The sequence below is a fragment of the Lissotriton vulgaris genome, chromosome 7 (assembly GCF_964263255.1).
Source record: "Lissotriton vulgaris chromosome 7, aLisVul1.2, whole genome shotgun sequence".
Lineage (NCBI taxonomy): Eukaryota > Metazoa > Chordata > Amphibia > Caudata > Salamandridae > Lissotriton > Lissotriton vulgaris.
Window position 1 is genome coordinate 1,672,874,258 of NC_141695.1, and position 27,663 is coordinate 1,672,901,920.

Below are 27,663 nucleotides of genomic sequence, written 5' to 3' on the forward strand. Positions count from 1 at the left end.
GCGTTGCGCCTCGTTACGCCACCCCTGGGTGTGAACAAAGCAAACCCAAAGGGGATGATGGACGGAGTGTTAAACATTGCAAGCACGCACCCCCAGTCAACTGATCTGGGTTTAATCCATCATCATTCTTTAGCTCACTGCCACCCCCAGTTCACACATGGCCATATGCAAATCAGTCTGACCCTGTACCTCATGGGAACAGTCCAGCCGAGCTGCCAAGCCATGTCTTCCCTGGACCGGAAACAAGCATCCTGAGACCGGTTTCTGGTTAATCAGCCGTCATCAGCCAGGCTAGCTTGAATCCAGTGGCAAAGTGAGCAAGGGACTCACGTCTGAGCATACCCTGCCAACTTAGGGCGAATAAAGCAAAACCAAAGGGGATGATGGACGGAGTGGTGCACATTGCAAGTACTCACCCCAGTCAACTGATCTGGGTTTAATCCATCATCATTCTTTAGCTCACTCCGCCAGCACAGTTCAGACATGGCCATATGCAAATCAGTGTGACCCTGTGCCTCATGGGAACAGTCCAGCCTGAACTGCCAAGCCATGTCTTCCCTGGACCGGAAACAAGCATCGTAGGACCGGTTTCTGGTTTGCATATGGCTGGGTCTAAACTGGGATGGCAAGGTGAGCAAAAAAACGATGGATTTACGCCCAGATCTGTGTACTGGGGTGAATGTATGACATTGTTCTGCATTCTGTCCTAGGATGATTGTTTCCAGTCCAGGGAGGACCTGGCCTTGCAGTTCGGGCTGGACTGTTCCCATTGGGCACAGGGTCAAGACTGATTTGCAAATGGCTGGGTCCAAACTGGAATGGCATGGTGAGCAAAAAAACGATGGCTTTAGGCCCAGATCTCTGTACTGGGGTGAATGTATGACATTGTTCTGCATTCTGTCCATCAATTGTTCTTTTTTGCATTTGTCACCCCGAGTAGGACGGGTTTGCTCAGACCTGAGTCCCGTGCTCTCCATGCACTGGAGTCAAGCTATCCTGACTGATGAGGGCTGAAAGCCTGTAACCGGTCCTAGGATGCTTGTTTCCATTTCAGGGAGGACCTGGCCTGCCTGTTCGGGCTGGACTGTTCCCATTGGGCACAGGGTCAAGACTGATTTGCATATGGCTGGGTCCAAACTGGAATGGCATGGTGAGCAAAAAATCCCAGATCTCTGTACTGGGGTGAATGTATGACATTGTTCTGCATTCTGTCCATCAATTGTTCTTTTTGCATTTGTCACCCTGAGTGGGATGGGTATGCTCTCCATGCCACTGGAGTCAAGCTATCCTGGATGATGAGGGCTGAAAGCCCGAAACAGGTCAGCCCGACACAGGTCCTAAGATGCTTGTTTCCAGTCCAGGGAGGACCTGGCCTGGCAGTTCGGACTGGACTGTTCCCATTGGGCACAGGGTCAAGACTGATTTGCATATGGCTAGGTCCAAACTGGAATGGCATGGTGAGCAAAAAAACGATAATTTTATGCCCAGATGTCTGTACTGGGGTGAATGTATGACATTGTTCTGCATTCTGTCCATCAATTGTTCTTTTTACATTTGTCACCCCTGGGGGTGGCATAGCATCCTGATGCATTTCCAGGTTTACGATTGCTCGTAAATCTGGAAATGCACCAGTGGACATGGGAGTTGTGTGGGAACACCCACAGCAACACCCATGGCACGCCCCTAACACGCAACGATTTGCGTGAAATGGGGCGATATTTACGACCACACTAAAAGCAACGCAAGGGTGGCTTTACTAGTGCTTGTACATTTCACGCAGCAGGTTGCGCCGTCAGTGCATCACGGAACGTGACGCACCGGATGCACTGAACGTGACGCACCGACGGCGCAAGGGGTTCATAAATGGATAAGCCATTCTCCAGGTCATGACCTCTTAAACTATATTGCCTACCAGTATGGACGACATCTGACTCCTATGCTTTGGTGCCCTCTTTCTTATGCAACATTTCCTATACACTGATTTACATACATGTGATTCATTGTCTCCGTGTTACTTGTGTGTGATGTAAAGTGCTCTGTCACCCTATAGTGGTAGGAGTAGCGCTATAAAACAAAAGAAAAGCATGTGAGAGAGAGTGGTTATGGGGCTTGAGGGGCACTGTTAAAGGGTGGTAGTGAGAGAATTCATGGAAAAGGAGTTCATTGGGAGGTGCCAACAAACAGTCGTCTAGGGCGCCACCAGCGCTAAAGCCGGTCTTGGCCCCTTCTGGGGGGGGGGGGGGGGGGGAGGGGGCACCAGACCGGACTGGGAACAGAGACCGGCCCTGGCAAACTGCTCATCTGCCCCCCCCCCCCCCCCTGCCCCTGGGGTGAAGGGGAGTGCAGCTGAGCAGGTTGTGAGGGCCGGTTTTGGACGATTTTGTTACAGGAGGCCGATATTGCCGACCCCCGGTAACAAAAATGGCCCCCCAGGGGGCACAACTGGCCCCCACCCTAGCAGCCTACCGGGGTAACGCCCAGTGCCCGCTATGGCCAGTCCGGCCCTGGGGGGCACCCTTTAAATATGAAGCTGTGAGGCTAGAGTGTGGAGGAAAGTTGCCACCTAGTAACGTGGCTGTGTTACTTGTCCATGACCGACCCAGGGTCCTCACCTATCTTCCATGCCCCTTTCAAGTTCTCCGACACTGGTAAAACTGTGCCCTGTACTCCTGGTATGATGGCATAGGTCCCAAGGCATACGCCGTGTATTCTATGGGTATTCTCGAAGCCCAGGCCTGGCTCACTAATATCTGATGTATTTCTCCTATTTTTGGACAGGTACCGTTTTTGCTACTACTGTTTGTTTTCATGCAGTACCTAGGGGCATAGATTCCTCTAAAATCATGATTCAAAAACGCCTGGGATGGAGTCAGAGGAGTAATGTGTGTGGGAGCAGAGCCATGGCTTGCAAGCCTGGCACCGATATCTATGTATCAAGCTTATGAATCCCATAGACATCTCCATGGTGAAAGCGGTGAGTCAAAAGACAACAGATTGCTCACATTCGCTCATAAAATGTTTATTGTGCCAACATGTCACTGGGTCGGCCTCAAGCTGCTACAAGCACTGCTATGTTTCCCCAGAAATGGAACCACAGAAATTGACGACATGCAAGACTTAGGAGGCTTAATGCCGATTTTCATTATTTGACAGTGTTCCCCAATACCTTTGTGCATCTCTACAAAGTGTCTCAGGGGTGCACATTGTTGCACAGTTGTTCCCTGACCTAGGCAGCTCTCCCCCAAAAAGGTGTTCTTTGTTCTAGAATTGTTGTGTAATCTCCTATGTTTGGTTCACAGGCATGAGGATGGGTGGACAAATCCTGTTAGTGGTCCCATGGACCTTGTAGATAGGCATAGACCAGGGGTCTCCAACCAGTAGTTTGTGAGCTACTGTAGCTCTTGAGCTAACTCCGAGTAGCTCACCTGTGTGCAGCCCAGCTTATTAAATTAGAAAGATTTTGCTTGGTTGAATTAATATACATATAAAGACATTGAAATTATACTGCACTAATAATATTAGTAGCTGTTAATGTATTTTATTGAACATAAGTAGCTCTCAGTACAGAAAAGATTGGAGACCCCTGGCATAGACCCTAAGATCACCAGCAACAATTACCTCATGCATATTGCGTAGGGTTTAGAGCCAGAGTGAGCGATGTCATGGCAGACCAGTGACACTGGAAGGCTGGTAGAGTTGGGCCAGAGGGAGTCATAAGATTGGTTGTCTATTGGCATTCCTCATCTTGCCCACATCTGACTCATTCATTAGAAGTGAACTATGTATATTCTGTCCTGACATACTCTGGATGTTACGCCATATAGCGAGGTTTGGTGATGGACTCAAAGCTGGAATGTAAGTCACTAGGACATCAAGTGAGGTGTGGAGTGAGGGAAGTGCTCAAGGAAAAGGATGGAGTCAAGACTGCGCTCAGTGGTGGTGTGGGCTGACTACCCCATGAGTTGGACTTTAAATACAAGCCCTGTGCCCGCAGTGTGCAATTCCTTCTTTCTTGGTAATGGCGCGTCGCTGACCTTACCTTGGACAGAAGGATCTTCCTCCTCATGGCGGCCTCTTCTTCTGAATCATCTTTGGAAGAAGGACCCGTTCCAATTTCCTGTTCTATAATTGGCCCATCACTTTGGCAGGCATGTTCCTCACATTTGCCCATGACCAGTTCAGTGACTGAGCTGGGAATTGGCTTTCCTGGTGCCAGGGACCCTTGGTTGTCCATAAGCTCTTGACCTGATTGGTTGATGGCGCAATGCTTCACTTGGGGGCCCATTGTTTGATCGGTGACGTCAGTTCTGGGACCGCTGCTAGGCTGAATCAGGTCCTTCCTTCCACTTGCACAGCTGCCCAGAGAACTTTCAGTTTCATTTTTGTGGACACTGCTGGGCATGTCTCTTTGATGGCTGTCTTGATTGGTTGACGCATTCTCTGAGTCCAATCCTCTCCCTTGCCCATGCACCTGGGAAGGCATTACTTGACCACCCCTTGTACAGCTGGCCCAGTCTCCGTGCCTCACCCCTTGGAAGGCTCTGGTGAGTGGAAGGGCAGCAGATTACCAGACACTCACCAACATCTGGCTTCAAGGGTACCAGGTACATGGGACCACGGGAAGGCTGGTGTTCTCACCCAGGGCACCGGGGCTTCGAGTCTGCTGCTGGTGACAATCCAAGGTCAGAGCTTAGAGCTGTACCATGGCTTGAAGCCAGTGCCCCTGTGAGGCCAGAGCTCTCTGTGCTCCGGTGAGTGCAGCCCCAGGGCTCTTTATACCACTCAGCTCGGGAGGATCAGCTGTCCAGGGAATGCCAGGCATGTGGCCTTTATGGGCCCTGCAGCAAGCAAAACCTGCAGGAGAAGGAGGCCCTCCGCAGCGACCAGTGGGGAAGGAGGGTGGAAGGATGGGAGAGGGTGGAGAGCGCAGGGATAAGGGGAGGCAAGCAGTGCAAAATATAGTAAACAGCGGGACAGTAGATGGAAGGAGGGGATTCTTGAATAGGGTAAGGAGGGTGTGCAGAAATGAGGTGGTTGGAGATGAGAGAGAAAAGATTGGTGGACATGGATGGAGAGAAGGGTGGAGTGATCAGAGGGAGACTGGGCTGCTTTATTGGGGGGTGGAGGGGGTGGTAGATGGGCAGTGGGTAGGAGGGGACGGGATAACCTTTTAAGAGGATGTGAATTATATGTAAATGGGTGGGGTGCGGTTATTATGGATGGTGAGATCAAGTAGGAAGAATGGGGGGGTGAGGACAATGGGGTGGGGGCAATGGGAGATGGGACTCTGATGAGGGGGGGGGGCGAATCGAAGGATGAGGGGCCTTTGACCATGAAATGGGGATTGTGGAGTCAGGTATTGTGGGACGAAGTGGTTGGGTGGGATGTTGGACAGACGGCGAGAGAGAGAGAGATAGGATATGAGACCAGAAGTGTGGGGTGTGTGGGTGGTACAGGATGTTGGGATGGGGTGTGGAGGGATGTTGGGATGGTGGGAGGGATGACGTGGGATACTGGGGTAGTACGGTGTGTGTGTATAAAAGTGGATGTATGCTTGGGATCACATATAAAGGGACAGACGGCTAGGGTGGTATGCACTGGGGATGGTGGACAGAAGGATATAGGTGGTAAGGGTGTGTCTGTGTGTGCGCACACAGGTGTGCGTGAAATTGTGAAAGGGATTTTATGGCAGGATCATTGATAATGGGAGGGATGACAGGGCGGATGATTGTGGGAAGTGGTGGGGATGGCGGAAAGGGCCAGGAAGAGTGTGTGTCTATGTGTGTGCGTGAGAGACAAGGTGGATGGGATGTGGGACAGGAAATATGGGCTTAGGTGTGTGATAGGGATGGTGGGGTGGGCTGGAGAGTTGAGTGGGTGCGTGGCATGATAGTAGTGTAGGGTAACCAGGTGTCCCGGATTTTCCCAGACAGCCCCAGTTTTAAACGAGCTGTCCGGGCAAATTTCAAGAAATTAAGCTCATGTCCGGATTTTTACAGAGGGGCAGCTGAAAAAGCTGGTAGTTATCTTTTTAAGTTTTTGAAAGCAGTGATAGTTAGATGCTGTTATAAGAAGTCAAGTTAATTAACACGCATGCTACTGGTTTAAAAATAGCATTTTATGTACGTTCTTACTGCCTCTTCTGTAATTCTCTGCTAAGGAGCATTGTCATTCTGTGCTGTGTGGAAGTAAAATTGTAGTCCTTCTATTTTTGGGAAATGTCCCGGTTTTTGGCTTTAAAATTCTGGTCACCCTATAGTCAATGCTTTAAATGGGCCGGTACTCGCTGGTACTGAGTACCGGCACTTCCAAATTGTTTTGCCGTCAGTACCGGCACTTCTCTGGAGCCAGGGAGTACCGGTACCCTGAACGACAGCACGGCAGACTCAGATCAGGTTTCTCCTCCAGGGCAGAGGCCACTCTGCTTCCGGGGAGCTGGTAATTAACACAGCTGAAGCAGCCTCTTGCAGATTTGCTGGGAAAGATTCCAGCAGCGCCTATTTGAATGGGACACACTGCAGGGGGTTGAGAGGGCTTGTGTCACGCCGTGTTAACAGGACAGGGTCTCTTGACAGACCCTGCACTGTGAATCAGGTGCGAGCGACCATGCGGGTGAAAGTGTCATCATGACTTTTATCTTTTGTAAGGAGTTAATCTGTTTTATTTTTTACGGAAACACACTTCTCATGTGTTTTAATATGTGCTGCAACTGGTACAGAAGTAATTACGTATGATCATATTTTGCCCTTAGCCCCGCCCCTAGCCCCGCCCACTTGCCACACCTATATTTTAATGAGTACCTGCACTTATTTTTACCCATTTAAAGCACTGCCTATAGTAGTTTGGGATAGGGGACGGTGAGGTAAGGGAAATAGGCTGTGGGTTAGGCCATGTTGAGATGAGAAGGAAGGTTAGGAAAGAGATGTGTGTAGCGGCGCCTGTCTGTGAATGCCTGACGCTATATGTATATTCGTCTGTGACTCTGCCTGTCCGTCAGTGCTGGGGGACTGCACGTGGTGGTCGGTTGCCTGCTGCACCATCTATATCAGTTAATGAGCCGCTCTCTCGTGGCCTTGCTGTTGCACGTGGTTGTATTACTTACACCCTCGCTCAGTCGCTGTATTTTTAGTTTACAGCCTGGTCCAGTCTCTGTGGCGACGGTCACGGACGGCCAGTGAGCAGCACAGGCCCTGCGTGGACTCACCCGCGGCCTGCCCTGTATTTATAGCTCTGCGTACCGAGGGCGCGCCCGTGACTCCGAGGCGCTTGAGTGGAATCCGGGCTGCGCGGTATTTCTGTCCTCGGTGAGTGACGCTCCTGCGCCGGGGCGGAGCCGCCCTTACGCCTACGTCTAGACTTAGCTAAAGCTGACATGACTGGGCGCGTGCCATTGTTTTGGGTGTCTCGCGCCAGTGTTCCAGACTACCTCCTCTGTGAAGCACGTGCCGAGACAGTGCTGTGTGTTTCACATTCCCTCTCTCTAAGACTGCCTATCAAGGGCGTAACACAAGCCCCTGCAGCTCCTACGGCGCGGGTGAATTCTGAAGGGGTGGCGTGGAGGGGTCCCTTCAGGTGGCTCCCATTCAAGCAAGTAGGGTGAACAAAAAATGTAAGACTAATGCCATCAACCTTACTTTTATGTCTGGCCTGTCCCGATTTTGGTAGGAAAAAAACCCTGCATGCACGCGGTACATTCACATATATTAGCTATGCAAGACTTCTATCCTCCACCCTGAGTACCCCTGGCTCCTCTTCGCTACAGCATGCATGCAGCTGAAGCCAACCTGCTGCCATCTGAAACATATACATTATTTAAGGAAAGTATGCATTTTATTTCTCCTTTGCAGGATCACTTGACCTTTGTCCCAAAAACCAGCACATGTATTTAAAATTAATGAAGCTTCAGGATACTGGGACAGTCCTCTGAAAACCAGGATTGTACGGGGAAATCTGGGACTTCAGGTCACCCTAGGCCAAGGTCAATGAATATCTGCGAAATATGGGAGACTTGGGCCCCTCCTTGCGCTCTGCAGGGGTCCACATAATTTTGCACGAAGCCACTGCTGCGCATGACAGTGATTGGCTGAGGGGGCGTGGTTAGAATGCACCTTATTTTTAATGCACCGTATGCCTTTCTCGGGCTTTGCCATTGTCCACGTTTTTGCATTGTATTGTAGCATTTACATAGCGCTTACTAAAAGTGTTGAGCACTGAAGCGCTTACCCACACGGATGGCAAGGATGTGAAGAAGGAAGAGTATTCTTTCTGTAATGAGCTAATGTGGGAAGTGTTTTCATGTCTTGCGTGATGACCACTGAGGGGCAGCTAGCATGCTATGGGGCTCATGGGTGAGGTATGTGCACAGATTATAACTGTAAATATAACTTAAACATATGGCAGCTACCCAGCCCAGCCTAGCGATAGGGGCATCAGGAAGCTGCTTGCATGTGCATCTAAAAGGGGGTAATCAGAGAAGGTCAATAATCCAGAGGGCAACATGCGCCTCTCAGAGATGCCGTGAATGAGTCAAAGAATGGCACAAGGAGAAGAATGGGACGTGGTGACACGAGCAATAGCCACGCGTGCATTAATTTTATTATTAATATTTTTAAAGGCAGAACTGCATCCTATTGCTGCAAAATTGCACCCCATGTAGAAAGAAGTGGAGGAGCAATGACTGCTGGCAACATAAGCAGAAACAACACAATCTTTAAAAGGCCCAGGTCCCACATATTGCTGCTAGGCGAAGGAAGTCAACATTTTGAGCAGGGGGCCAGGGGCTCACATTCCAAGGCCCCTCTCGAGCCCCAGAAGGCTCCCAAAGGCTGACAAGCAACAGTTGGGCAAGCTGTAGCCAGGTTGTGGCTCAGGCCCCAGCCAGACGGGCACCCTCTACATGCAAAGGGGAGAGATGAAGCACTTTTGTGAAAGTTTGCCTTTTTTTTGGAATTGTTGAATCCTATAGCCAGGTGGTGCCCGGTGCGATAGTCTTTTTTGGCGCCCCCTCCCACCACGTCATCCTTCTCCATGATTCCCTCACTACCACTCTACGACAGTGATCTCATCTTTCCATGGCTGCTCTCGGACTTACATTTCATCTTTTTTTATAGCGCTACTCATAGTTCATTCACACTCAGTTCTGTGATCTGCATGGTACACGTTCTTTGCAGCAGGAACATTAACCTCCTCCCTACTTTATGATGAGCTAAAACTGCCATTAGAAAATATTCCGATCCCTCACATGTATGAGCATTAACCACCAGAGGTATCTTGACATTTTTATTGTACTTGAAAACTGCTGGACCCAAAAGGAAGTTCACATGCTTTTGAACCAAAAGTTATTTTTAAACACTGCGCCCCCCCACCAAAGTCAGCTCCCAGTGCGGCTGCCCTGGTCGCAGCGCCCGAAAGCCGGCCCTGCCTAAAGCTATGCCTTTTCTTCTGTTATTTGAAGAGGACTTGTTATACCCCACTTACTTGTATAACATGTACTCCTGCCCTGCTGCCTCTAGCTGCTCAGCCAGAGTGTGACTTGGTCTTAGAATGTCGGTGTGCCTGTGATGCGTGGAATGCCTGGGTGCCTGTGTGGATGAATGTGGCAGTTAGAGATGGGCTGAGCAGCTAGGGAGGCTGCTCCAGGTGGGGATGGTACCACACTAGGCAGGCTGGAGTCAAGAGAGATGTAACCTGATCTGAAGATCAATAGAGATGACCTAAATATACATCCAGGCTCCTGGTGTCTTTCTACATAGGAAACAACAGGACTATTCTCTTTTTTTTGTGAGCTGGACTTTTATTTAGTTTTTTTTTGTTTTGTATTTGACGAATTTCATTGATATGTAGGGGGTTTAGAACTAGCCCGGAGATACCGAACACACTTACGGACTTCGTGCCTCTTCCGCCTGGACCAGCCGTGGACAGGGTCAGGCAAAATCCCTGTCAGAGTGCCCGCGTGTCTCCATTGCATTTGTCCCAGTGAAACAAGAACGTGCCTCTGTGCTTCTTCATTTGTCACTGGCTCATGCATCACCCTGATGGCGATAATCGGTGCCCTGATCACCAGTGTTACTATAGACACATGTGTTCTACTTCACACGCTAATCCTGCATGTGCGCTACTTTGCAGTATTACTACAGCAAATGCGTGTTACCATACAAGCAACAAATGGATGCATTTATCCCTTATAAACATATTATGCCCCATGGAATGCAGAGGGTGACTGAAATATAAAAATATGAAGTCATAGCATTTTTGATCGAGATGATATGGGAATATTTTAGCAGAATGGATTGTTTCTATTATTAAAAAGGTTTCAGCAATTTCGATGGAATTTAAAAGTAATTGTATCACATTTTTCAGAATTCCCAGTTAATATGCAATTTCTGGGTACTGAAAACACGTTGTTGCCTACGGTTGGGTATATATGCAGCATGCTATAATATTTCGGTAGAAAGTTTCCCAAAATCTATGTCAATTCCATATCCTCGAGAGATAGTAACTGAAAGAAAACCCAACTTCTCTAACATTTCTACTTCCATTTCTGATCATTTGCCGGAAATTCAAATTTCTACGATTTAAAAACCCTGTATAGACTTGAAGATTGCAAGGTCACTAAATATACCATATTTCACTTGACATTTCCAAGGAACTCTCAATGGAAAGTTTGCTAGTAATAGCCAGATCATTTCTGTGGAACGTCTAGTTCTTCCATATCACACAGAAGATTTGCGCTAAAATAATTTCCGGGTACCTCCTTAGAACACCCCTACGCTGTGTACTGACTCCATTCCTCTTCTTCACCCTCATCATGACATACTGAGCTTAGGAAACAGGGGACACAAAGCGCCTTGCAGGATCCTGTGTTTGCCCCATCATAAAGGATGGGTCATATGGCCCTTGACCGCAGAATCGACAAAAAGCAAAAATAAAAAAACATAATGGGAAATGGTGTGATGACGCGGCCTCCAGGCGCACGCATGTTGATGATGCCTGTATGCGCCTTCGGAATGAAGCAGGCACTATTTTCATTTTTTTATTTACCAATCCAATATGGGCTGTTTGACTATTAAATAAGGTGTGGCGCCGCGGCCAGGGTGACTGACTCCGGAATCTGGGGATCACGGTTCGATCCCCGGGGCTGGCAGCAGGTCAGCCCAGAACCATGTGACTCTGGGCAATAGCTTGCTTAATCTTCCCGACGGCCCCCAGCGCCTGGAGACCCTTATGGGTGATGGTTCGTTCGCGCTTTACAAATGTGAATTATTATTATTATAATAAGAAAAAAATTAATTTGAGCACAAGCAACGTAAAGCGACCTGGTAGCAAATCACAGCTGTAAAGACCTCCAAAAACATAAAAAAGAAATGTAAAACAAAATTTTCAAAGGAGAGCTGCCTGGGGAGCAACAGGGGAGCAGGTGTGGAGAAGCAACAGGGAACGGCTGAGGGAGCAGCAGACACATTGAGTTGCAAGGGAGCAACTTAGTGCCGGATTTAGATCTCAGTGGACAAGTTACTCCGAAACAACAGTGATGGATATCCTTTCCACCGAAATATAAATCCAATTACATATTATGGGGTTTATATTCCAGCGGACGGGTTATCCGTCACAGTTGTGATGGAGTAACCCATCCGCCGAGACGTAAATCAGGCCCTTAGACTTTTTGGAATGCTGTGTGGCCCGGCAGAGAGCGGCAGGTGCCGGGTCCTCCAAAAATAAAATCCTACCGGGAGAAGTGGAGGAGCAGGTGCAGGGGGTGAAGTGGAGGTAACATGGAGGCAGGTATTTCAGGTGGAAGAAGTAGCACACGAGGGATCAAGAAAACACATGCACACTCAGGGAGTGCTTACTTAAAAAGAAAAAAGTAGTTCTGTAAATGGACCTGTGAAAGGATACATGTTAGCCAGTCAAAAGCATGGCGAAAAGGCTATGCTCTAAGAAAAGAGAGACACACAATAACAAGAAGGAAAACCATAGAATAAGAAGCCAGCATATCAGAATAACAATACAGCGGAAAAGGAGCCATTACCAGAGCGATGGTTGGTTTACAAGCTCTTTTGCAGGTAGGGCCAACCAGACAGTGCAAGCTGTCTGGTTGCTAAAGACCTATTGTCACTTACCAAATTCTTACAGTGAACTCAAAGCCCTCCTATTGCTTGCTGTCATCTTACAGTGGACTTAAAGCCCTCCTAAAACTTGCCATTGGTCAGTTTTATTGTCAAACGCGTTTGATTGCTATACAACTTGGTTTTTTTTTCAGTGTATAGGTAGCGATCCATTTGCCAAAATTCTATTTTGCTTAGAGCATTGAATATTCTTGTATGTCATTGAGGAAGGCTACATGTTGGCACTGAGATCAGTGAAGTTTCAATGGGGGATGAGTGGTAATGGTGCTCTGGAGGATGCTTTTAATTTACACCTTAGTCTGAGCTGGTTTTAGTTTCAGATGCAATGCTTCTCCGTGTTCTATTGGGATGCTGTACAACCCAGTCCTGCATCTAATGGGGCACTTTATGAATATTTTCTTAATTTCCAGGAGACAACCCAGTAATTCAAAGAAGAACCACAAGGCATTCTTTGTTTCCATAGTGGTAGTAATTAACCAGGTTATTTTTATCTTTATAAGTAAAGCTGAAAAAGCAGTCAGAAGGCTTCCTCAGAGACTCCGAGCCCGTAGCAAGCACAGAGTGTTTCCTTTACTACCACAGCATCAGCACAAGCAACAGGTTAAGATAACACATCTGTGTTTCCGTTGGCTACAGCGGCACTACCAGTCAATCACCACCTAGGGCTCAAAATTGAAAACTTTTTGGGCAGCCTACTGACACACATGCCAACATTTTAGAACAGGAGAGTGGGAGATTTTGAAAACAATAGAGAGAATATAATTTCCTCATTGACTTATATTGAGGGAGAGGCTTTTTCAGGCAGGCGTCAGCTGAAATAAAGCCATTTGTGGTTTCAAAAATCAGGAGTAGCCCGCATGAATCAGGTCCATTGGCATTTATGCAATGAATAACTGAATGGTGTGTGTTTTTTAGTTCTCGCCTGGCGTTAGCAGCGCGCATGTGCTGCACTTGCCATGGCGAGGGACTTTTGGAATCAATACGGATTCCAGGCATGCACGCAGTGGGACAGAAGATGTGCACGCGGAGACTGGATGCTTTAATGGTGCTGTGATACTCTGGGGACTTTTTTTCACCACCAGTAAAGCCAGTCCCCAGGTCCACATCTTCTGTCCACCCTGTAAAGAGCCATTCACGTCCAGTGACGGGCCGTGCTTGTTTACTTTGGCACGTGACGGCTCATTGGCTGCGTCACCATGTTCTTCATGTCTTCCCTCAGCTTCACGGCCATTTTCTTTGCTTGAAGGAACACAAGAAGAGAGAAGAATAAAACTTGGACTCAAATAAGCCGGATCACGGTGGCAGGAATACGAGTTGGATGCAGGACGTTGAAAGCCTGATACCACGACTGCATGCTCTTCCTTTAAAGAGGGGTGCTGAATCAAACAATTAATTCCTGCCCACAGCCATATAAGAGGGACTTTTTGCATAATTTATGATTTAGAATATTTCCGTCCATGTGACATCAAGGCTGCGAAAGTATCTACTGAGAAAAGAATCTGCCATAGAAGCATCTTTTTACCTCAATTTAGAGGCTTATTTGAGTCCAAGTTTTATTCTTCGCTGGTATTCCATTAACACGGGGACCACTGAAATTAAGAAGCAGATTTCTAAGATTCATATATATATTGAACCTAAGGATGGATCATTATCCATTTGTGTCCTGAAGATGATGGCTTAATAATTGTGGTGCCACCGAAACGCGTCGACGCTCTGAAGTGTGGTTAAATTCTTTTGGGTACAAGAGATACAGAGGCAGTAAAATTGATGTTATTTTCCTTGTGCACTACGTTGTTTGAATTAGCTGTGCAAAGGTTAAAAATTGTCTTTGCCTTAGTTTCCTTCCCTGCATTATTAGATCATTTGGACTAGTGTTTGCAACTCTTCTCAATATTCGAGTGAATACTGTGATTTTGTTTTTTATTATGTACAATGTGTTTTTAAATTGACAAAAATGTGTTTATCTTATTCAATTGATTGTGTATTGCTTATTAAATGTACATTATATTTTTTTTACTTTTTGTGTCGTGTATTCCTATGGGGGTGTTCTTAGTATGGTTGTTTTATTTGTGTGAAAGCAGGGTGATTGAATACTTAGCCTGATGTATATTGTTCTATTACAAAGGGAATCTTAGTTTGACATTGTCATTTGTGGTGCTCTGTCCCTTTGGATATTTTGAGCCCCTCTCCTTGTTTTCAAGGACTATCGTCAGAAAGCCGCAATGGCAACAGAGAAGAGCAAAGCCGCTGGCGCGAAGGGACAAAGGGCAGTACAAACTAACAGACTTGACCGCTACACCCTACCTAAAGACATACTCCATAGCCGACAATCGGGGGGGAGGGTGGATTCGCCGACAAACAGGGAGGAGAGGACCAGGAACTGTCCTTAAAAGACATTATGAAGGAGATCACCACTGGCCACACCGCGTTGGAGCATAAAATGGACACCATTGCTATTGAGGTCAACCTGATACGTGCTGATCTCACCAAGCTCAATGGGAAAGTCAAATAGGTGAAACTCACCACTGCCAGTCTTGTAGACGACGTCGTCCAGCTCCAGGGTCAAATGCAAGACATGCAAACATTTGGTAAAACCACTGAACTCAAGCTGGATGATTATGAAGGGCTCTTACGCTGCAATAATCTGCACATTTTAGGTGTGCCGGAGAAAGCTGAGGGACAGGCCCGGACCTTTTTGTTGAGGACCTTTGCCCTGCAGCAAATGAAACCCAAGGGCCTCAGTACGTTTTTTGTTATTGAAAGGGCGCACAGGGTCCCAGGTGGTCGCCCAAAGCCGGGAGCCCCCCCTCGCCCAATGCTGGCAAGAGTGCTACATTTCCGGGACAGACACATGATCCTCCAACACGCCAGAATGGGTGCTCCACTTCACTTCGAGAATGCAGACATCTCCTTTGTCCCTGACTTCACGCAATGAGTGCAGCATCAAAAACGATCCTTCAAGGCATTGAAACAGAAACTCAGGGATAAGGGCCTGAAGTACTCTATGTTATTCCCTGCACGTCTACAAGTGAAAGCTGTGGGGAAAATCTGTTTTTTTCGAACAACCAGAGGAGGCAGCGGACTGGCTTGAGTATCAGACAGAGCGGGCCTCACAAGATCGTAATGCTGGGGGTGAGGATCCCTTACAGGCCCCTGGTTGACGAGGATGACCTGGACATGAGGCCTCCCCCATGCTAGTTATCGGGTTTAGCTGGACAGGTAACGGGCTGTGACGGGATCGGGTCCCGGAGAGATGCCTCCCTTTTTTAAGACTGGCTTTTGAAACTTTGGTGTGTGTGACCCATGTCGGGGACTCTTTACTTGTAGCATCGGGGATGGGAATACGGGATGCCACGTCCTTACATTTTCTATTAATAGTTTTTCTTCAGGACGACAGGCACTCTCTTTTGCAAGTTTCTTTTGGGCAGTTTAGAGCCCAGATTGCAGGGCAGCAGGTTGGGGTCTGTTGGGCCAGGGGGGAGGGGGGCTGTTAGTTTGGGGGGTTGTACTTATGCATCGTTATGGTTCTCACATCGGTAACTCCCTTTATTACTAGCACAGAGGCACTTGTCAAGAGTAAGATGAGCTATGAGCACCATGGGAGACAAAACTGTTAAAAGTTTGACCTGAAACGTCAATGGGCTCGGGACAAGATCAAACGTAATGTGGTTCTCCATTATATCTAACGGCAGGCCCCAAATATTGTTCTCCTACTGGAGACACACCTGGTTGGAAATCTCTGTAAAACAATGCACAAGGGGGGTACAAAATGGTGGCACATGCAGGATTGACATCTGGCTCCAGAGGGATAGGCATCTGATTAAAAATTCACTCCCACTTGAAGTGGGCTCCGTCTAGACGGATGAGAGAGGCTGATACGCCGGGATTTCAGGCACATGGGATTGTCTCACAGTCATGCCAATCTATGTACCCCCGGGACTGCAGGGCTCCACCTTTACTGATCTGGGTTCATTCCTACTCACTGTACCAGATGGCCTCCTGGTCCTAAGCGGTGATTTTAATGCCATAGTCTCGGGCACTTTAGACCGCTACCCCCCTAGGGAAATAGAACCCTCAGCAAGCTGGCTGCCCGATTTCCTTGATGCTATGGGCCTGTGGACTCCTGGAGGGTTTATCATCCAGACCAGATACAACACACCTTTCACTCAGGTGCCCACCATAGTCTATCCGGTCTAGATCATTGCCTCGTCCCTGCAGCCCAAGTCATTCACATACATGAAATCAGACACCTTGCCAGGGACATCTCTGATCACTCTCCGGTATGGATACACATAGTACTCAATCAAGCCACGGTGGGCAAGGCTGGCTCCAATTAACCCCTGGTACCTTTGAGATCCAAAACTTCACAAAAACCTCCTCAAGGCCATAGACGATTACTTCACCGACAACGTGGGGTCGGTATCCTCATCCCAGTCCCTATTGGAAGCTTTCAAGACGTAATTTGAGGTCAGGCTCTGTCCTTGATCACAAGCACAAAGAAAGAAAAACAAAAAGGAATCCTTAATATAAAGGCTGACATTTATCGGCTGGAGGGCGATTTAGAACTTGGTGTGACTCCGGAAAAGTTCCATCTCCTGAGCCTGAAACAACACGACTATAAAGCCCTGGCTACGGACAAGGCCAAACTCCTGAGTAGGGAATGTCAAGGTAGATTATACAAACTGGGTGACAAAGCAGGGAAGCTAATACCATGGTTAGATAAAAAAGACTGGGCGAGCAGATTAGTCCCTGAGCTTAAAGATGATGAAGGCACCTCTCTCACTGAACCCCAAGATATAGTTGACAGATTTGCCACTCATTTTCAAAAGGTATACTCAACAGTGACCCCACACACTGAGGAAGACTCACAAGACCTCCTTCGTGACATTAGACTCCCTTGTTTCTCCTCAGTGGATCGTGACTTTATAGAAAGCGACTTGACCATAGATGAAGTTGCAAAGGCAATCCGCGCATTGAAACTGGGAAAGGCTCTTGGACCAAACGGTATCCCCATCAAGCTATACAAACTACGGCCCAATAAACTCGCACCATACCTGAAATCGATGTTTGAGGAATCTTTACAACTCGGGGCTCTACATAGGGAACAGAGAATAGCCACTATAGTCACCATACATAAGGAAGGGAAGCCCCGAACTGACTGTGTCTCGTATAGGCCGATTTCCCTACTAAACGCCAAACCCAAAATCCTGGCCAAACTTCTGGCTGCCCATCTGCTCAAGGTAATAGGCACCCTGGTGCACCCAGATCAGTCTGGCTTTATGCCACACAGAAATACGGCCCTGAAGTTACGCAGGATTCACGGAGTGATGAGCAGAGTGTCAACCATTCAGGAGTCGGCTGTGATAGTGTCCCTGGACGCAACCATGGCGTTCAACACGGTTGAGTGGCCATACCTTTCGACAGTTCTTGCACAACTGGGAGTTGGCCTAAATTACATACAGCGGGTACATCTCCTGTGCCAAGAACCTCTGGCCCAGGTAGTGGTAAATAACAAACTGTCAGCCACGTTCCCACTTGGCCGTGGAGCCCGTCAGGGTTGCCCACTCTCTCCCCTCCTTTTTGCCCTTGGCTTGGAGCCACTCATGCCTGGATTCCACAGGACCAGATGATACAAGGGCTGAGATGGTCCCCTGACTGGGAGGACCGCATCTCGCTCTACACGGAAGACATTTTACTTTACCTGGCCTCCCCGTCAACATCCATAATAGTAGTTTTAGATATCTTGGCAGTGTTCGGAAGATTATCTGGATTCACTGTCAATTGGGGTAAATCCTTATTATTTGCCCTTAGGGGAGATCCCCATACCCCCCTGGAAACTTCCCAATCCAGATCAACACAACGGGCTTTAAATACCTAGGTATTTTTATTTCCTATGATCCCTCAGCCCGCTATGCCCAAAATCTCCTTCCGCCCCTGTGTAGACTCAAAAAAGATATTATGAGTTGGAAGTCGCTTCTCCTCTCCCTACTGGGCAGAGCAGCGCTATTTAAAATGATGTCCTTGCCCAGATTTCTCTACGCATTGCAAAATGCCCTCGACCCGGTACCTACACAATATTTCAGGGAAATAGAGAGTCTTCAGAGAGAATTGCTTTGGGATGGGAAACCGTGTATCGCTCTCAATAAACTGACCCTAAATCTGTACGACGGCGGCATAAGCCTTCCGGACATAAAAAAATATTACTGGGCTGCACACTGGCTGCCATAAATCACAGCACCGTCTGGACGACCCTGGCCATGCCATGGATAAATGGCTCCTCCTGGGAGGTAACTATAACAGGGCACTCTATTCGCAGCCTACAAAATACACCTTGACGGGCCCCACCAAGCATTCGGTTCAAATTTGGCAGGACGCAACCAACTCTCTTGGGTGGAGACGTTAACTGACTTTGGCGACCCCCCTTTGGGATTCTGAAACACTGAGCAGCCTATGGAGGTCAAAAGGCTTTGACAGATGGGATCTCATTGGCATTACAAAAATCAAAGACATATGGGGAGAAGGGGGAGTCAAACCCTTCAACACATTACAGGCTGAATATGATCTAGCTGTCACAGAATACTTCCGATGTGCCCAAATCCTACACTCACTCCAAACGCTCCTACCTAAAGGGACAACCCCACCTGAAGCCTCACCCTTAGAGGACAGAATCTTAGATGGCCACTTACCTGAAAAGACGATTTCCCTAATATACAAAAAACTGATAAACAATATGAATGATCCCCTACAGGCATTAAGGGAGAAATGGACGGGAGACAGGATTGAGTTAGACGATGAAGAGTGGCAAGAGGCAGTGTCTTTCTCTATAGTGGTCGCCATACCGGCGTGCCTTAGACTGGTTCAGCTAAAAATCCTTCACCGTGTGTCCATCACCGGGCCACGCTTGATCCATATGGGGATAACCGACAGAGGTGAATGTAGGAGAGGCTGTGGTCAACTGGGAACCTTTGTACACATTATATGGGAATGTAAATTGCTGTGCTAGATACTCGTCTTTCACAGGAGGTGAGGCGCTGCCTCCTCAACATCTGGGAGCCCACAGCCCTGAACACTCAGCAGACACAATGGGCCACCCTGGGATTCATGATAGCCAAGAGAAACATTGCACAATTATGGGGAGCTGCTAAACAACCTACGTTGGAAGCCTGGGAGAGGGACCTTGACTGCTGTATGTATAGGGAGAAGATGGTCTATGTCACCAGGGGATGCTCCAAAAAATTTACGCATATCTGGAGCCCTTGGAATAGTTATCGTGGAGAAATCTGTATGCCTCCTGATTGTTCTGAAGCAAATGTCCCCCTTACCCCAAGATGTTCCCCTCTTATGTTGAAATGTAATCCTCCTCCTCTGTTCGCCGTTATTGTTTATCCACTATTTGCATCCTCTGTATTGCCTACTTGAACCGATGCATGTTTCAATAAAAAGAATTACAAAAAAAAAACTTTGTAAAACTTTTGTAAAGCTGTGTTACGGGGACTTTGGCCCACTTTGGGCGACCAACTCTGAAAGGGAGCAGGTCAAGGGGACCAGTGAGGAATTGTAGGACAGTTACCTTGTAACCAAAGCAGTCTACAGTCCAGTTCCAATGTGGTAAATAAATATTTACCGTCGGAATTTCTATGCAGTAAAGTTCAATAAAAATAACTCAATCGAAAATAAAGAGACAAAGTCCGTGGCAGCTGGGTTAAAAGGGGTTTTATTCCATAAAATGGAATGGTTCGAACCAGGATATCATGTTCCTTTCACCATAAAGGATCAGGAAGGGATAGAGCATACTTTATTGACAGAGTACAACTTTTATAGTTAAAGCACAGAATGGTGATCAATACAGAAGGCGTAACAGCTGAGAGAAACGAGATAAGAACACATGTGCGTAGCAATACGTAATCAGAAGGCGTGCACTAGGGCGTACACAGAGGTGTGTGCTAGAAAACGTCACATGAAAAGTGTCACAGGTGGGTGGATACCTAGTGAAATCTTGCAGTGTCAGCAGAAATCTGTAGCAAGGATGCGCGTGCAGCAGCATGACGTGTGACTGACGTGAGGCTAGAGGGTGCAGGGGACTTGACATTTAGCACTAGAGGAAAGAGACAGAAGTCTGGCATGTCAGATCAACTCGTTCCTAAATCATATCTGATATCTTGTGTTTGGGGAACTATATTATCTAGAAGGAAAGGTCTCTCGGGCAGAGGCTATTCTATACTGACTATTAATGCGTGCATATGTGACTACGTGTCTGCGTGTAATGCGAGGGGCCATGGGCCTACCATGGTAACAGGAGCAATGAATTACTTGCATGGAGACAGAGAGGCCGGGCCCTTTGATCTGCAGCCGGGGAAATGTTTATCTATTCTGCTAGACTGGAATGTGTTTTCGAGGAGCTGAACTCGGCTATACTGATAACTTGAAGGCAAAATACTGTCTCTGGCAGGCAAGCAGGCCGAGCCGGGCACCGCTCGCCGCGCAGGGAGTAGGACAGAGGTCAGGGAGGCATCCCACGTTGCAACTTTTCAGGAGGCAGAGAACAGAAAGGGCTTGATGGCAGAAATCAGGGCCTAGCTCTGCAGGGCTAGGAAAAACGTGGAAGTGCACCATGAAAAGACGTTGGCAAGGCATACTTAGGAACTGAATTATCGATCCATTCATGGTGGATCTGAAAGAGGACATGTTAACGTTGGACGCAAATGTATTTGCGTCTTCATAGCAGGTCGAGGAGGGAAGTTACATGCACTTTAAGCTCGTACATGGAGACGGTGGGGTTCACGTTAGGGGACACAATTGACTATAAAAATTTATATTACCTCACCAAAATCAATGGATGAACTATCAAAGATATCGATGGAGTGATCATGATGGAAGGGATACAGGATGCAGGAGATGCTGTGGGGTGCTGAGGGGGTTGTGTGGTGAACAGGGGGCGTCCAGGGGTTACTCTTTGGTCCACGGTCTTTGTTGGGCAAATTTGGCCACAAGGATCAATTTCCCTTGAAGTCGTGATTTGTCCAACAAAAGTACAGTTGCCACTGGACTACTGGTGTCCGGTCACAGCGAAACCAGCAGTTCCCTTTGGTGAGGCTAATGTCCCTCTTGGGTGACCAAACTGCACTCTGATTACTCTCTCAAGTTCAGAGGACTCGGTGAAACTTTTAAACATTGGCACTACACTGTCTCCCATGCTGCACATCAGGCGTCAGTGGCGATCAGGCGATTGTGGCTTCTGACTATCCAGACAGGGTACTGCAGCTTTTGTGGCCCTGGGACAATAGAAAGTCAGCCAAGTGACTCTTGGAGTTTACCTCTTCTGTCTGGGACCGTGGAGAGACTTTTCCTGAGTCAGACACCACTGGCACAGTCTTCTCTTCACTAGCTCAAGGAGAAGCAGTTGCCGTCTAGTTTTTGCTGCAGCCTCTCTTGCTAGGTCCAGGGAACAGCAGGGCAGCCTTTGTTTGTTCCTTTTTCCAATCCAGTTGTGATCTGAGGCCTGGGTGCCAGGGGTGCTGTATTTATGCTCAGAAAGTGTCCTCAGCGGTTACTAGCCAATGGGCTACTAGATTCCTTCCCACCTGATCATGAGTTCTCCAATGTGTGGCCTCTGGCTATCATAGAGTGCACTATTCTGCCAACTCCCAAGACAGGAGAACCCTTCTCTCGGTCTGTGGAGCTTAGTAGTCCACACTAGAGGTGGGGATACTTAGGAGTTAAATGCCCACGGGAAAGCTTCTCCTTTGAATCTTGCCTTTTGGGCCAACACCCCATGTGGATCCTGCAGGGAGAGGTAACACGTCTAATGGCAAGCCTCTATTGTGTTCTTTCCAGGAGGTCATTCGCACCACTCCCCAGTCGGGCAGAGGGCTGTTGAGTGGCCAGCAATGGTGAGCGGCCACTGGAAAACATGGTCAACAGAGAGGCAACTTTCTAAAAGTTGCTTTTAGTTATTTTTTACATATAATTCGACTTGGGCAACAAATAGGGTTTAATGTGATGATTTGTTTGATACCCTGAAGTACCAACTTTAATAGTCCCATTCAGGAGCTAGCACCGCAGAGTTGTCTGCATGTAACCTTGTACTTACCAATGGGGCTGCTAGCCTTTCTGCAGCAAAAACAACTGGGTGGTATTACAACTAGTACATGTGAGAGTGCAAGTTCTACTTTTGTTAATATACAACACCTTTCCTTAGGACTTGATAGGCCTACCTTATGAGTGACTCACATATATAAAGGGAGATTTGGGCGTTCCATTGCTTAAATGGCAAAGTCAGGTTAGCAGTTTAAACTGCTCCGCCAGCCTCCAGTGGTGGGCTGGGAGTCGTGTTTTTCTTTGTGCCACTTATTCTGGCACAATAAGTGCTACTGTTCACAAGGGACCTTAAATGACAGCCCTAGGTACATTGGGTACCATATAATAGGGACTTATACGTAAGTTAACTTATGCAAATTGGTTATAAGCCAATGAAACACACACTTTTGAGGGTCAGAGCACTGGCACAGGGGTCTAGTTTGCAAGCCTTAGAGCACTTTCAGAGTCAAGAAACCAGCAGCCAAAACTTTGGGGATGATCATGCAAAAAAGGAGGATGGTTGTGTCATTGCTCATTAAAAAACAATTGCTGATGTTGTGCAGCATCTGGAAGAAGCATATTTCTTTCTGGCCTGATGCTTGTACTGCATCGCTAACTGGCATTGGCAAAGCCAATAGGTCACAAAGGTGTGACTTATTGGATTTGTCAGTGGCTGTTTAGGTTTGGCATTTGCCACAACCTCTTGATTTTATTAAAATGTTTACATAATATGTTTACATAATATGCATACCTTTATGGGCTTCATCCAGCCCTCTTGATCCATTGGCCTGCTGTTGTGTTATTCAGATTTCTCTTCCACCCACTACAGCATTCGTCATGTGGTAGTGGGTTAGCTCACTTCAGCTGTTGACTACTTTCACTTTGAGGGCCAGCATGTAGTTCTTACAGAAAGTAGTTTCCCTTCACTCTCAGGGACTCCTGACGCAAAGTGTGCTTGGTGTAGCTCACACAGTATTTTTGCTTTTTAGTTAATGCTTATTTTTTATATTGTCGGGATGACAGCACCTCGAAAATAAAGTTTCACAAAAGCCATGGCAAAACAAAACAAGCAGTGTGAAAGGACTGCAGGTTACACAATATTATAATAATTCTCAAGTGGGTAAAATTCCAAGGTTGAAAGAATTTCTCAGTGCCCTGTATATCAAAATTGGTTCCCTGTCATTCTGTTGGCTTGTCCCTGAACCTTGTTATGTTCAATGTATGTGTTTAAGGCAGTAAGTTCTTGTTTTCTAGACTAAATAGCTTTGCTCGTAAAATGGCAGTGTTCTAGTAATATATCTGAACCGGTTTACTAAGTTGCAGCAAGTGTATGTATTTAATATTGCAGCAGGAAGGACATAGGCCTGAGGCAGAATCAGTCATGCTTCCTTAATGCATTTGTGTTGGGGCGTTGATAGTTTGTTATACTTTCATGTTTTCATGGAAATCCAAGTAGGTGTGCACTTTCTCCAGCAGGAGAAGGGCTGGCAGGCTGAGACAGTCAGCCACTGACTCACACTGTGCATTCAAAGGCCCTCTAGGCAGCCTCCAGCAAAGGCAAGCCTGTTTGGTGTGGAAAGTATTAATTCCACACTCCAGGTGCCCCATAGTGGCAGGAATGCATGTGCACTCACCCACTCGCACAAACGCACTTTAAGTAGGTGTATTCAACGAAAGTTATCCAAGCACCACCAACAAACCTAGGGGGATATTTACAAGTAAATGCCAGAGTGTGGTCTAACGCCAAATGTGGCACGGCCGCGCTCCGACATTTTTAAAACACAGCGATGCACCGTATTTACAAAAATAGCGCACACCCCTGCGTTTCCGCTGGTGCTAAAAAAGCTGCCTAGCGCCAGCATACGCACCCTTCCCCCATGTTGTAAGGGGGCCTGCGCTGAAGGGGCAATTGTTTATGTGCAGGAAGGGGCCCCTTCCTGCACATAAACAATCTTTAATGGTGATGTGCTCTTTCTATGTGTGCTGCAAAATGTAGTACACATGTAAAAAGCAAAAAAATTGAAGAAATTATTAATTTCTCCTCATTCCGCCATCCTAAGACCAGGTATTACATGGCCTTCGTTTTTGGTGCTGCCTCGGAAAGGGGCATATTTACAAGGTGGCGTTAATTAAGTGGTTAAGGTGGCTTAGCGCCACCTTGTAAATATGGGGTATAGCATACCGCCACCAGGGCGTCAAAAAAAGTGACACTCCGGTGGCCTTAGGGCCTTGAGAATATGCCCCCTAATGTTATGCAAAGTGGTTTTCTTTTTCCTAGACCACAGGCTTGCAGTCACTGCTTACACAGGCAAGGCTGTGCTTTTCTTTCCTTGTTGCTAATTGGTGTCAGTATGTGGTCATGTGTGTAAGGGTCCAACCAAATCCCTGCTTCTGAAAGTGGGTCACCAAACACCTCTTTTTTCCCAGTATAGGATCTGAATTTGGTTTGATTGCTAGGTTGTTAATTCCTTTCTACAGGTTGAGGTGAAAAGCACATAGGGTGTTCAAGTTGTTATTTCATGTATATAATGTTTTCCCTCAAAGGTGCCCCCTTTACTTCTATCCTAGGTGCCAAGAAACCTCAGGTCTTTGAAGTCCAGTCCCTGTTTCGGGCCAGAGGGCCTGCCTGAAAAGCAACCATGGCAGCCCATGTGGATTTCCTCTTTAATTGTTTGGAACTCAGGTCAGTTAAACACTGTGGGCCCATTGCACCGCTGGTGTCTCACTTTTTTGACGAATCGGCGGCACAATGGGCTTGCCCATATTTACAAGGACACCTAAAGTCATCCTGCGTGACTTTTCCTGGCCTTGTAAATATGGGCCCCTTTCACGCGTTACTCTGCATGAAAGAGGCGTCCCATGGGTGTTGCTGTGGGTGTTCCCACACAACATCCATGGAATCTGATGCATTTCCAGATTTACAACGTTTTGTAAAGTTGTGAATGCGTCAGATTCCTACGCCTCCCCAGGGGAGCCATAAGAGTGGTGCAACGAGGAGAAATACTTTTATTTCCCCTTGTTTTTTCCTCTATATGTGATGCATTCTGATGCATATATAGAAAGAGGAAATGTCACCAAAGATTGTTTTGTGCAGAAAGGTATCCATTCCTGCACAAAAATAATTATCCCTGCAAGGCAGGCACCTTTGCAACATGACGCATGGGTAACTGTGCTGGCGCATGACAGCCAATTGTGCACTGGCGCAGGGGAATGCACACAGATGCATAGTATTGTTGTTAATACGATGCTTTAAAAAAAAGCAGCTCGGCGCAGCAACATGGCTTGCAGCGTCACACTGCATCATTTTGTAGTAAATGAGGTCCTGTATGCGCCCCAATGTCCACAGGGGCCGTAGAAAGGGATCTCTAGTTAGCACCAAGAGCAAAAAATAACGCTGAACTGAAGTAGTATGGATGCTGGCGACAGGTGTCCTTGGTGAATGAATGAGTGAATGAAAATATTTATAAAGCACTACGTTCACTCCAAGGAGCATCTTGGCGCTGGCGGGAATTATTCAAGAGGTCATTTTTTTTATACAGCAGCAGAGCTGTTGCATTAAAACAAAAATCAGATGAGAGAGAGCACAAAGTTATCAGGAGTGGTGAAAGTCCATATTTTTAACAGTTTCCTGAACAGAGGTTGTGATTGAGCTAATCTCAGCTGGGTCGGCAAAAATGTTCGAGGCTTTTGTTCCTAGAGCAGTTATGATTTTTCCTCCCTTAGATTTCCAACGATAGCTGGGGGCTGCTAGAAAGTTACCTGAAGATGACCGCAAAAGGCGTTGTGATTTATATGGGCGTATTCTGGACCTAAGGTATGTCGGCCCTGATGCCTTTATGGCTTTGACTTTGATTGTTAAGACTTTGAACAGGATCCTTTTATGAATTGGCAACCAGTGCAGGTGTTGGAGTGCTGCTGCTGAGGGGGATCCTCTGGGTAGCCTAAGCACTAACCTGGCTGCTGCATTCGGGACCACCTATAACTTTTTTAGGACAGCCTTATTTACTCCTGCATACAGGCTGTTGAAGTAGTCCGAACGCGAAATAACCAGTGCTACAGAAACTGTCTTCCTAGCATTCATGGGGAGTAGGTCTAGGAACTTTCTCAGGATCTTTATGGTATGAAAACACATACCTGCCACTGCAAGTGCTTGACTGTGGAAGGATAGAGTGAGATCAAACTTAATCCCTAGGTACCGTACTGTATCTGCAGTATTTGGCGGTGGAACCATATTTGCAGGCCACCATTGACTGGGTGTGAAGAGATTGGCTTTCCCGAACTGCATTAATTCAGTTTTTTGGCTGTTACATTTCAGATGATTGAGTTTCATCCAGATCATAACTGCTGTTATGCAGTGATAGAATTTTTCTTCCGCCATGGTGGAATTTTAGTCAAGAGTATGGATAATCTGTGTATCATCTGCGTATGTAATGGCTTCGACATTGAAAGAATCTATTAAAACAAGCAGTGGGGTCATATAGATGTTAAATAACGTTGGGCTTAAGGATGAGCCATGTGGCACCTCTGAAATTAGCAGTTTTTCTGCGGACTTGTGAAAGCCGAGGGTAACTATGTTACTTCTGTCTACTAAAAAAGAAGAAAGCCAGGTGAGCGCCTTATTGGTAACGCCGCTAGTTGCTAGCCTATCTCACAAAATGTCGTGGGAGACCGTGTCACACGCGGCCGATAAATCCAACAGAATCAGTACTGCATCCTTGCCCTGGTCTAAGGCAAACTTTAGGGTTTCCGTAGTGGTTTCTGTAGTGCTGGACTAGTAAGATGGGGATGAAGAGGATAAAGGTGAAGAGGGGCAAAAGTGGGGGTTGGTATAAGGCAATAAAACACAGTGAATAAATAAACGTGTGCAAAAACTGGGCAAATAAAAATATGTTGTAGCAGAACAGCAAGATGGAGAAAAATGAGGTTGACTTGGAAACCCGTCTTAATTTGTGCCGGTGTTTACCAGCTTTTAATTCTTAGCACTGCCACTTTTTATGATAGTCTACCACATGGTGGTGGTGTTTGCCTATTTTCAGCATAACACATTAGCAAAGTAATATGCATTCAAAAGAATAATAGCAGCATGTCCAGGCCACTGGTACTGGCATTTGGTAGCACTGGCATTGGGTGGTGCAAGCATCAGCGGCCTCTTAAGTAACACCATGGGCCCCAGCACTTATATTTTTACCAGGTAGGCATTGCTTGCAACAGAGACAAGAATATGAAATATAGGGTGCTAGGGCCAGCAGAGCTCAATGAGAATTGAAGGGTGTTATGGGAGAAAAACAAGATGGCGTACGGGCTGCTTGGGCAGGCGAGGGAGACAAGTATAAATAGGAAGGTTCTGGTGCAGGAGGACACTGAAGATCCTGGAACTGTTGGAGGACGTAAAACAGAACCAAAAAATAACTGGGTGCATCGGGGCGGAGAACTCGATGAATTTAAGACGGTTCCTCTGAAA

At 47.1% G+C, this 27,663-nt stretch overlaps 1 protein-coding gene across 1 annotated transcript in view; it reads right to left on the reverse strand.

The window, feature by feature from the left end:
* The window catches only part of LOC147706278 (actin-binding Rho-activating protein-like), a 79,401-nt gene extending 74,776 nt beyond the window's left edge, over window positions 1-4,625 (reverse strand). Inside the window, exon 1 of the mRNA XM_086929052.1 lies at window positions 4,040-4,625. Coding sequence (XP_086785178.1) covers window positions 4,040-4,483 — 444 coding nt within the window. The 5' untranslated portion in view covers window positions 4,484-4,625. The remainder of the gene's footprint in view (window positions 1-4,039) is intronic.
* Between the last annotated feature and the right edge of the window lie 23,038 nt (window positions 4,626-27,663).